Source organism: Daldinia childiae, assembly GCF_008694065.1.
Source record: "Daldinia childiae strain JS-1345 chromosome Unknown Scaffold2, whole genome shotgun sequence".
NCBI classification, from domain to species: Eukaryota; Fungi; Ascomycota; class Sordariomycetes; order Xylariales; family Hypoxylaceae; genus Daldinia; species Daldinia childiae.
This window is the reverse complement of record NW_022984643.1, coordinates 4346279-4358623: the sequence shown is the minus strand read 5'-3', so window position 1 is coordinate 4358623 and position 12345 is coordinate 4346279. Positions and strand designations below refer to the sequence as shown.

Below are 12345 nucleotides of genomic sequence, written 5' to 3'. Positions count from 1 at the left end.
TTGGTCCTTCAACTTTTTCTTTTTTTTTCGTTCTCCAGCCCCACGCTTTTCTTACATTGTGGTTTTGTTGATGGTATATACCTCTAGAATACATTATCTAGCACCATCTAATCAGTAGACACATACCCTATAATCAGTCAGCTACTATGGAGAAGTATGCGACGTACCCAAGCCTGCGGGGAAAGACTGTTTTGATAACTGGAGGAGCCGAAGGCATCGGAGCAGCATCCGTTGAGCTTTTCTGTCGGCAAGGCTCCAATGTCGTCTTTTTAACTATTCGGATACTTCAGCAAAGAAGCTGCTTGAAAAAAAGGATATCCCTGGTGCTACCCAGCCCACGTTCCTCCACTGCGATGTGACCGACTTGGCTCGCCTAAAGGAATGTGCGGAGAAGGCGCTCGCCGATCACGGCACAGTGGATGTTCTTCTAAACAACGCCGCTCGTGCCGGCTCTCAACGAGAGTCCCTACTACCCAGGTAACGCCCGAGTCGTGGGATCACGACTTCAATGTAAATCTTCGCCATCAGTTTTTTCCTGACGCAGGCGTAGTGCCGCGATGCAGAAAAAGAAGTCAGGCATATTATCAATATGGGATCTATCACGTGGCGCATTCCAGCTGTCGGGCTTCCTCTCTACACGATGTGCAAAGCAGCAGTCGTTGGGATGACGAGAACGCACAGCAAGGAGTTTGGTCAGTACGGCATTAGGGTCAACAGCGTAGTTCCCGGCGCCATTGCGACGCAGAGGCAGATCGATGAGGTCTTGACGGATGAGTACCGCGCCGAAGTTATGGCTGCGCAGAGTTTGAAGAGAGATCTTATGCCTGACGAGGTAGCGAGGCTGATACTATTTCTTGCTGCAGATGATTCTAGCGCTATCACTGGGAGTAGCTACGTGATTGATGGAGGGTGGGTTAGCGACGTTTAGGAAGTGGATACATATGGAAATCATATACTAGAATCAGAGTGTTTAGGCATAACTATTACTTAATATACTATCTTTTTTTTTTAGCTAGTTTAATGTATTCCTATGTCTTGGGTTATCTAATGATCATTAAGATAGGAACTACGCTTCCTTTTTTTTCACGAACTGCGCAGACTGCCCACATTCCCTTTGTTTTTGCAAACACTAATCAAGGTATATACTGTTCCAGTCATATTCTTCCTCATACATCTTTCACACATACATGTAAACCCCCAATTCGACAAAATTTCCGCCTCTCTTGAAATGTCTTCTTCTCGAGATTGTCATAGGAGACGGTTAACTCCTCACCTGCCGCGATATCCTCTTCTGTAAACCCCTCTAGATGATAAGGCTCATCGGATGTATATCTCCAGGTAGAATTTGGCCTACAGGAGTGATTAGAGCGGGAAAAAGTACTGTATACAGCGGCTCCGCCACCAGGCAACCCGCAGGCATTGGTCCAAAATATCGTATAGGATTTTATAAGTTCCAGTACCGCTTCCCTTCGAGACTCTCCCTGTTTATACTGGCCCGTACGTTTCATGTACCCTTTTAGCCACTTATCAAAATAATCGTATTTAGCCAAATTCTCCTCGTACTGTTTAGGGTGTAAGCGTGTTGTTCAATCGACTACGCATTGAATCACTGGCTGCGGCGTACGTCTCACAAAAAGTATTGATCCCCACTTCGTCAGACCTGTTCTCAACACACGGTGGTCCATAAAGGGTCGCCGATTCACGGCTGACGACGGTCCCGTCTGGGATATTTACCTTGGCAAAAGGCCATACCCCCTACCCTCGCTGGGCTTGACTTCCAAGCTATTCAGCATCTCGAAACTCAGTGATGTCATTTCGGATTTAAAGTGTTGAATTAGATAACTGTACGTTTTTGTTAATTGTTTTAAGATGTCAGAATTCTGAAGGGACGAATGATGGACAACTTCCTAGATGTTATTACGTAGAGAATCGCTGTCGAACCTTAAGTATATAATGTATCTATTGATAAAACAATGCGTCATCATCAATACTGAACATAGTTATTGATAACTTACAAAAAAATCAGAGCATTGAAGACGATTGTTATGATTTAGATATAAGCGAAAAGAGGCTGTAATCTTGTTTCATGTGACGATTTTACCCTCACAAAGAAATTGTCCTAGATTTGAAATTCTTTCTTCAGGTACCAATGATTATACACCTTTACCACTAACTATCTAGTTATCTAGTAAGGATAGTAGAACCATAGGTAACATATTATCTCGCTGTCGTAAGACATGATTCGATAGTAGGTATAAAGAAATAATCTTTTTGTTTAGTTACCTACCTTACGGGAGTGTAAAACATATCAATACGTCTTGTAACATAGAGATAACCTACCCCTTTTTCACCCCTAGTATAAATGTGATAATTATTCCCGCAAGAAGTAACGTTCACCATACATTGCCTTTTGTCTGCTTCCCTCGTGTTTCTTCTTCCAACTTCACCACATTGATATTCTTCCACAAAAGAACACAGATAACGCAGATAGGGATGAATGCTGAGCCAGCAATAACCATTTTCCTCTGCACGTCGCCGAAAGCCTCGATGATTGCTTGGCGGATGGGACTTCCCATTGGATAAGATTTCTGCACGGAAATGTTGCCGAAAATCTTAGAAACTAAGCCTTTACTATCCACTGGCAAGAATTCCTGTAGCTTTTGGGGAGAATATTGTTCCACATGCACCAGCGATAGCGAGGCCGATAGCACGCCAATAGATCCGAAAAGTCCAAATATAGCCATGGCTACGGCAATTTCTTGATGTGTAACCGATGCCATAATCGCGAGCTGTGCCGTAAGAACCCAAGTTCCGCTTGCAACACCGTTGAAGATTTGACACATCACGAGATACCCAACGTAAGTCTCTGGAGTGCGAAAGTGGACTAATAGCACAGTACCCAGAACGCAAAAGGGAATTGCAGCAATTGCAGTCCATTTATAGTCGCCCGTGTGCCGTATGAGACTAGGTTAATCATAAGAAGTTAGAATAAATCATGCTAAAATTGATCTTTTTAGGGGGGTAGAACTTACAGGCCAACAACGGCCAATAAAACGACATGAGTGAGAAAAATTCAGTACGTAGCCCGAGATCGTGATGCTCTCATCGTGTACAACCTGCAAGTATGATCCGTAGTAGCTATCCCAACAGCTGAGCTCCTATGTCAGTAATACTGTTAAGAACCCTAAGATATTGGGCTGATACTTACTAGATAGAGAGGAACATGACGCCGTAGAGCATGCAGGCACCGAGAATGGTTCTATCCTTGAGGAATTTGAAGGGAAAGTATGCAACGGGCGCAAAGAACCTTTCCTAGACCACGAAGGCAGCCAATGAGACAGCACCAAGAATGATCATTGCTATAATATATCTAGTCTTCCACCCACGGGGTGCATAACCGACTATGCTAAAAGGTAAGAGAAGTAAAGACCATCCGGCAATAGTTAGAAGCATTCCGATTACTATTTATGTTAGCGTATACTATGCCTCTATCGGAAGTATTATTCGTGTCCCTACCGTCAAATTCAATAAAATAATGCTTAACAGATTCCCAAAATGTCCGGGTATTGACCCTTTCAGGATAGACACCTAGCTTAACAGCCTTGCGTTTACTAAGGATGAAGATAATAGCAACCGGGAGACAGAACACTACCAGGATGATGGAAAACGCGCCAAAAGCCCATCGGAAGTTGACATAAGTGTAGAACAGGTCGGCAATCTTGGGGCCAGCAAACGTAGTAGCGATTGTAGGAGTTGCATTGATACCGTACATGATTATCCGATTCTTGAGGGTCGTAGTATCGGCGAGGATGATATCGACGACATACTGCATACCCAGGTGACCAACCCAATAAAGTGTATGAGCAGCAGCATACATTTCGACGTTCACACACGTCGCTTTCATAATCATACCGATGACGACAAGAACCACCATGACAATGAAGCCTTCGCAACGACCCCATATATCGATGACTTTTGCGATAGTCAGTTTACATACCCCGCCAATAATAGTGGCGACTATCCCGGTCGTCGCTAGCAATCCGTGCTTATTAAAGGCGGAGGTAACGAAAGGTACGAGGTTAGATTGGACGGACTGCAAGAGCATATCGACGAAGGTCACTAAATAGCCTGCCCAATTGCGATATATGTTAGCATTGGTGGATTCCGTCGATGGTATCGTATACTATAGGAATGAAAACTCACAGGATATACATGACGATCAACAACTCTTTCGACCAGACCGTAGTAATGGCCTCGACTCGCTTTACACGCCATCTTGCTTATGGCCGGAGCTTGCATCGGACTCGATCCCGGGGATATCTTTGGCTTCCTGAATATCATCGTCGTCCGATGTTTTCTTCTCTCGACATCCTGTTTCTGGGCGACGGGTACGGCTTGGGTTTGGGGAGCTGCCATCATAAGGCGAACTGTTGCACAAATTATAATGCACTCCCCGATATATGTTAATTGGATGTAGACGTGATAATCATGTAACAGAGTTGGTATCGTAAAGCGCTTTATATCTATCCATCTCTACATTCTGTAGGATCGCCAACCCACGTGTCTATCTAGCTACCTATTACGTGTTTGTTATCCAGGATATCTCCCATTTTCTTCTCTAGTCCCAAGTGATCAGTCGATGGGTTGTAGTGTAGAGTGGGATTTAATTCCTGAAAGGGATAAAATATGTAAAGATCTATATGTACGACTTCTTGAGAATCTTGGCGTTTGCCAGTAGCCTTGCTAGATCTTACTTGGAATTAAGCTAGATGTGAACCTGGGCTTGGGGGATAGCTGTAGGTGGTTATCTGATCCGTCCCGAGTTTTATCAGATCCGCAATGCCACCGACAGTCGGCATGAAATCAACAAGCGTGAAGGAATATTTTTCTATATTCTTATGCTTTATTCCAGACAGAGATGAACTCTGAAGGCTCTCACAGAGCTACATGATTATGGGACCTACCTAATATATGGGATGCTTGAAAAGTGAGAGTATAGGCGACGGCTTCAATCGTAGACACTTCGCATTTCTACGATATCGGGAAGTAGCCAAATTACCTAGGTAAATTTATGAGGAGTAACTTTCTTATATCAGGCGATATGTTAGCTCTGCTTTGGTACTCTAGTTATCTTTGTTGCACGGCCCCACAGGTGGCAGGTGCACCTGCCAAGGCGGTAAGCCTTGGCAGAATAAACCTATATTAGTCTAGTCTATTCTAGATAGCTTTAATAGGTAAATCTTTTTTATATATTATTTTACTTTAAAGGTAATAATAGGTTATAATTTTTAAAATATTTTTTTTTAATAATATTATATTATTTTTTATTAAATATTAATAATTTATATTTTTTAAAATTATTAAGTTCAATTTTTAATAATTATATTTTTTTTTATTTTATATTTTCCTTTATAAGGTTATATCTATTCTACTACCCCGCAATTTTTTATTCATCCTCCTTATCTTCTCTCTCCTCTCTTCTCTTCCTCATCTCTTCCTCTTTCTTCTTCTTTTTCTTTCTCCTTTTTTTCTTCTTCCCTTTCTTCCCGCTCCTCCCCCTTTTTCCTCTTTTTTCCCCCCGGTCCCTCCTCTTTTTTCTTCTTCTCTCTCTCTTCTTCCTCTTTTTTTCTTCCTCTTCTTCTTCCTCTTCTCTTCTCCCTTTTTTTTTTTTTCCTCCTTCCTTCCCCCCCCCTTCCCCCCTTCCCCCTCTTCCTTCTCTTCTTCGTTCCCCTTTTTTTCCTTTCCCGGTTTTCTTCCCCCTCTCCCGGCCCTCTCTCCCCCTCCCGTTCCCCTTTTCCCTGGCCCCCGCCCTCCCTCTCTTCTCTCCTCTTTCTTCTCTCTTTTCTTCCCCCTTTCGTGCTCCTTTCCTCCTTTCCCCCTCCTTGGGCCCCCCCTCCCGCCCCCCCTTTTCCCCTGTTCTCCGCTTTTCTTCTCCTTCTTCTTTTCCCCCCCTTCCCCTCGTTTCTTTCTCCTTTTCTTCTTCCCTTCTTCCTTTTCCCTTCCCTCTCCCTTTTTCTTGTCCCCCTTTCTCTTTCCCTTTTCTTCCCTTCTTCCTCCCTTCCCCTCCTTCCCTCTTCTTCTCTTCCCTCCCGTCCCCCTCTTTTTCCTCCTCCCTCCCTTCGGCTTTCTTCTTTTCCTTGGTCTCCTTTTCTTCCCCCCCTTTTTCCCCCGGTCCCTTTCTTTTGGCTCCTTTTTCCGCTCCCCTTCTTTCCTTCCTTCCTCCTCCCCCTCTCCTCTTCCTCCCCCCTTTTCCTTCCCTTCTTCCGTCCTCCCTTTCCCCCTTTTCCTTCTGCTTCCTTTCCCTTCTTTTCCTTCCCCCTCCCGCCCCCCCCCTTCCTTTCCTTGTCTCCTTCCTCCTTCTCCTCCCCGCTCTTTCTTTCCTTTCTTTTCGTCTCTTTCTTCTTCCTGCTCTTCTCCCGGTCGTCTTCCTCCCTCCTTTCTCTTCTCTTTCCCCTTCCCCCCTCCGTCCCCCTTTTCCTTTTCCTCTCCTCTTGCCCTCTTTTCCCCCCCCTTTTCTCCCTTCCTCTCCCCCTTTTCCTCTCTTCGTTTTCCGTCCCCGCCCTTTTTTTTTTTTCGTTCCTCTCCTCTTTTCTCTCTTCCCTTTTCCTTTCCCCCGTCCCTTTCTTCCCCCTCTCCTCCTTCCTCCTTTCCCCTCTTTCCCTTCTTTTTTTCCTCTCTTCTCTTTCTCCCCCTTCTCCCTCGTTCCTCCCTCTTCCTTTCTCCCCCCCCTTCTCCTTCTTCTCCTTTTCTCCCCCTCCCTTTCTTCTTCCCTTCCCTTTTCTTCCTTTTTCTTCTTCTTTTTTCCTCTTCCCTCCTTTCCTTCGTCTTCCTTCCTTTTCCCCCCCTCCCTTCTCTTTGCTCCTCTTTTCTCTCTTTCCTCTTCCCCGCTTCTCCTCCTCCCCCCTCTTCTCCTTCCCTGTTTTCTTCCTTCTCCTTCTTTCCCTTCTTCCCCTCTTTCCTCCCCTTCTTTCTTCCCTTTTCCTCTCTCTCCTTCTTCCTCTTCCTTTCCTCTCTCCCTGTTTTCTCTCTCTTCCTTTTCCCCCGGTTCCCTTCCTTTCTCCCCGGTCTCCTCTTCCCTTCCCCCTCTTTTTCGCTTTTCCCTTTTCTCCCTTTCTCTTTCCTTCCCCCTCCCCCGGTTTCTTCCCTCCTCCTTCTTTCTTTCGGTTTTCCCCTTCTTCTCCCTTTCTCTCTTCCTTTTTTCCTCTCTCCTCCGCCCCGTTTCCTCCCTTTTCCCTCTTTTTCTCTTTTTCTCCTCCTTCTTTCCCTCTTCTTCCCTTCCCTTTCCTTCCCCTCCCTTCTTCCTCCTTCCTTCCTTTCTTCCCTTTCTTCCTCCGGTTCCCTCTTCCCTCGCTTTCCGCGTTTCCCTCTTCTCTTTTCCTCCTCGTCGCCCCTTTTTTGGTCCCCCCGGTGTCGTTCCGCCCCCTCTCTCCCTCCGCTCTTTCCTTGGCCCTTCTCCTCTTTTCTCTTTTCCCCTCCCCTGGTTCCCCTCCGCCCCTTCCTCCTCTTCTTCTTCTCTTTCTCCGCTTCCTCCTCCTTCCTTTCCCTTTCCCTCTTTTCTTCTCCTTCTCTCTCCCCCCTCCTTCTCTCTCTCCTTCCTTTCTCTCTTCCTTCCCTTTCCTCTCCCCCTCCCTTCTTTTCTCCTTCTTTTTCTCTTCTTTCCCTTTTCTCCCCCCCTCCCCCCCTTCTCTTTTCTCTTTCCCTCTTTTTCCCCTTCTTCTTTCGCTTCCCCGTCTCCCTCTTTTCCTCGTTTCCCCCCGCTCCTTCCCCTTCCCCCCGTTTCTCTCGTCCGCTCTCTTCCTCCCTCCCCCCCTCCTCCCCTTTCCCTCTTCCCCTCCTCTTCTCTTCTTTCTGTCTCCCCTGTTCCCTTTCCCGCCCCCCTCTCTTTCCCTCCTTTCCCCCCCCCCCCTTCCCTCTCCCCTTCTCTTTCTTCCTTTTCCTTCTCCCCCCTTCGTCCCTTTCCCGTTTTCCTTCCCCTCTTTTTCCCCTCCTTCTTCCCCTTTCCCTCGTTCCCCCTTCCCTCCTTCCCCTCTTTTTCCCCCCCTCTTCCCCCTCCCCGGTCCCGCTCTTTTTTCTTCCCCGCTCTTGTTCTTTTCCCTCGTCTTTTTCTCCCCTTTCTCTTCTTCCTTCTTTTCCCCCTCTTCCCGGTCGTTCCCTTTTCCGCTCTTTTGTTTCCTTCTTTTTCGGTGTTTTTTTTGCCCCTTTCCCCCCCCCCTTTCCTCCTCTCTTTTCCCTCCTTCTCCCTCCCTTCTCTTTTCTCCTCCTCTCTTCTCCCCCCCCCTCTTCCTCCCGGTCCTCCTCTTCCCCCTCTCTCCCCCGCTTCCTTTCCTCTTCCCTTCCCCCTCTCCGCTCCTCTCCTCTCTTCCCGTCCCTCTTCCTTTCCGTCCTCCTCCTCCTCCTGCCCTTTCCTTTCCTTTCCGCCTCTCCTTCTCTCTTTCCCCTTCCGGTCCTCCTTTCCCCCCCCTCCTCCTCGTTTTTTTCCTGCCTTCCCTTCTTCTTCTCCTCCCCCCCCCGCGCCCTCCTCCTCCCCCTTCCTTCCCTCCTTTCTTTCTTTCCCCCTCCCCTTTTTCCCTCCTTTTTCTTTCTTTTCTTCCCCCCCCCTTCTCTTCCCTCTTTTCTCTTTCCTCCTTCCTCCCTTTCCTCCTCTCTTCTCCCCCTTTCTCTTTTTCCTTCTCCTCCTCCCCCCCCTTCTTCTCTTCTTTTTCGTTCCCTTCCTTCCCTCTCTTCCCCCTCCTTTTCCCTTCTCCCCTTCCTCCCCCCCTTTTTTCCTTTTTCCTTTTCCCCTCTTCCCCTTCTCCGGTTCTTTCCTTCCCCTCTTCTTTCCTTCCCCCCCCTTTTTCCTTCCCTCCCTCCTTCCTTCCCCTTTCCTTTTCCCCCCCCTTTTTCCCCCCTCCCGTTCCCTTGGTCCTCTCTCCTCCTTTTGCCCCCTCCTTTTCCTCTCCCCCCTTTTTCTCTCTCTCCCACGCTTCTCCCCTCTTCCATCCTTTTCTTTTTTCTTTCTTCCTTCTCTCTTCCCCCTTTCCTCTTCTTTCCCCCTTTTTTCCTCTTTTTCCTTCTTCTTCTTCTTCCTTTTTTCCCCCTTTTTCCTCTTCCCTCCTCTCCTCTTTCCTCTTTTCCCTTCCCCCTTCCCCCCTTTTTTCTTCCTTTTCTCCTTCCCTTCTTTTCCTCTCTTCCTTCCTTCCCTCCCCTCCTCTCTCCTTTTTTTTCTTCTTCCTTCCCCTCTCCCTTTTTCTCCTCTCTTCTTCCCTTTCTTCCTTCTTCCCTCTCCCCTCTTTCCTCTCCTTTTTTTTCCTCCCCTCCCTCCCCTTCTTTCCATTTTATTTTTAAATATCTTACTTTAATTAATTTTTTTATTCTTTCTTCTTTTTTTTAAGTATTAATCCTATCCTTTAAGGCATTAAAAAACTATTATTATTTTTTTAATAATTACCTTAATTTTAACATATAATTATACTCTTAAATTAAATTTAAATTCATTATTATTATTATTACTTAATTAACCATATTTACTTTTAATATACTTATATTATCCGTAATTTTTAATTTAATATTAAATTAATCTTTTTATATATTTTTAATATTATTACCTTTATTAATTTATTTTTTATAATAATATATATAAAAGATTATTTTATAATTATTTAAAATATATTATTAATTCTTTTTCTTTTAAAATTTTCAAAAAAACACCTAAAAATAACTTAAACAAAAGATCTTAAAATTTAACTACCTTTAATATTTTTAAAATAATTATAATATTAACGTTTATTACAAAATCTATTTAAAATAACAATATCTTTAATAAAAAATATCTTATCCTTTTATTTTTAAGATTTTTTTAAAATATCTTTAATTATTTAATTTTTAACTATTTAAATTTAATAATTATTTAAAAATATTTTAATTAAAACTTTAAATTTACTAATTTCTTTATAATTAAAATTAATAAATATAATTTTTATTAATTTTTTCTTTTTTTAAATTATTTAAATATATTTTTTCGTTAAATTTAACATTTTATACATAAATAATATAATATTATTTTAATATTTAAATTTTATATATTTTCGTTTATTTATTAATATATCTTACTATATAACTTTTTTTAATTTTAATTATCTCTTTTTAAACTATTAAAATATTTATACGTTTAATCTAAATAATAATGTTAAAATATGTAAATATAAAAGATAATTTTTTTTATTTTTTTATAAAAGTTTAAATAATTATAAAAATAATTATAAAATAATTTATTTCTTATATTAAATTTAATTAATAATAAATTAATTATATATAATTATTTCTTTAATATTAATTATAATAAAATAGGTAAATTTAAATTAATTATTATTAATCTTATAAATATAATAATAATATTATTAATTTTCTTATTTTAACCATTTTATTCCAAAATAAAATATTATAATTTCCAATTAAATTCTTTATTTATATATTTTTTCTTAACTACACCTTTTTTACCAAAAATTTTCTACTATTATTAAAATATAATTTTAAACTCTTAAATCTATTTATATTTAACCTTATTAATAAATTTAATAAATTAATTAATTATTAATAATTTATTTTAATTAAATTTAATTTAATAATATCTTAAATAATTATTTATAAAAATATAAAAATATTTAAATTTATTAAACTTTTCTTATTATATATTAAAAATTAATATATATAATTTATAATAATTTTAAAACCGAAATAAATAATTATTATTTAATAAACCTTTTTATTTTTAATTAAATATAAATTTTATAAAATTTAAAATCTAAAATATTTTTAATTTAATATTATACCTTTATAAATTAATTTAACCTTTTTAAAATTAATATATATAAAACATTTATATATTAAATTATATTAATAATTATATATATTAAATTTAATAAATAATTTTATTAAATATTTTAACTAATTTAAATATTATAATTAATAAAACCATTTAATTATAACTATTTTTTTATTATTATAATCTTTTAATAAAATATATCAAATATATTATCAAATATAATTCTATTTTTTTAAAATTAATTAATACTAATTAAATTAGTTAATATTAAAAAATAATAATAAAATTAATAAAATTTAATTTAATAATAAATTTATTTTTATAATAAATTATAATAATTATAATTTTTATTTTATAAATTAATTTATTAACTATTTATAATTTTTATAACTATATATATTAAAAAATATTTAAATATTTTAAATTATTAATTATTATATTTTTAATAATTTACTTTTTACAAAATTAAAATTTAATATAATAAATATTATATTAACTAAAAAAAAAAAATTTCTTTCTTTACTTTACCAAAACTAATATATTAAAATTTTTATATTAATTTATAAAACTTTTTTTTAAAATATTTCCAATATTAGATTAAATTAAAATTTTTACTTATTTTTTAATTTTAAATATAATATAAGTATTTATTAATACTACCTTTATAATAGCATTAATAATAAATATACTAAAATAAATTAAATAAATATCTTTTATTATAATTATTAATTATACAAAATTAATTTTTTTTTATCTTTATTTAATTAAAATATTTAAATAATCATAATTAAAATTTTTAAATTTATTACTTAATAATTTAATTAAAAGGTTTTATTATATTTATATTTTTATTATTAATTAATTAAATAATTTTAGCTTAAAATTATCCAAAATAAATTTACCTTTTTAAAAAAATTTTTTTAATAAATTATACCAATTAAAATAATAAATCCTAATTTATTTTATTATTAAAAATATTTTTACTTTATTTAATATAATAATATTTAATTATTTTAATTTATTAATAATTTAATAAATTTAATATAAATTTTTACAATAAATTCCTATATTTAATTTAAAATTAATAAGTTAATAATAAAATTATAAATAAACTATTTTAATTTTTTTAAAATAATAATTATAATAAAATCGTATAACATTTTAAAATTTTTTTCTTTATTTTTTTACCCAATTATTTTAAATTATTAATTATCACTAAAGTTTTAATAAAATATATAATAAATATTATATAATATATTTATTTCTTTTTCCATTTTAAAATTTTAACTTTATTTTAGATATTTCCTTTATATTGTTAATAAAACCTTTTAAATTAAAAAATTTTAACTAATAATATAATTAATAGTTTTAATTTTTTAAGTTTTTTTTTTTAATTAATTATTAAAAAAAAAAAAATGGATAATATAATCTATTATAATAATATTTAAAAAGATTAATCTCTCTATATAATATAATAAAATTTATTTACCTTTTTCAAAATATTCTTAAAAATGTTTATATATTTCTTTTAATATTTCATAATA

At 37.3% G+C, this 12345-nt stretch overlaps 1 protein-coding gene across 1 annotated transcript; it reads left to right on the top strand.

Annotated features, from left to right (window-relative positions):
* Window positions 1-589: 589 nt before the first annotated feature.
* Window positions 590-928, top strand: GL218_02062 (D-xylose 1-dehydrogenase; the record flags this gene model as incomplete). Its single annotated transcript, XM_033578551.1, has 1 exon — window positions 590-928. The coding sequence occupies one exon, from the start codon at window positions 590-592 to the stop codon at window positions 926-928; it is 339 nt and encodes a 112-aa protein (XP_033439456.1).
* Window positions 929-12345: the final 11417 nt, after the last annotated feature.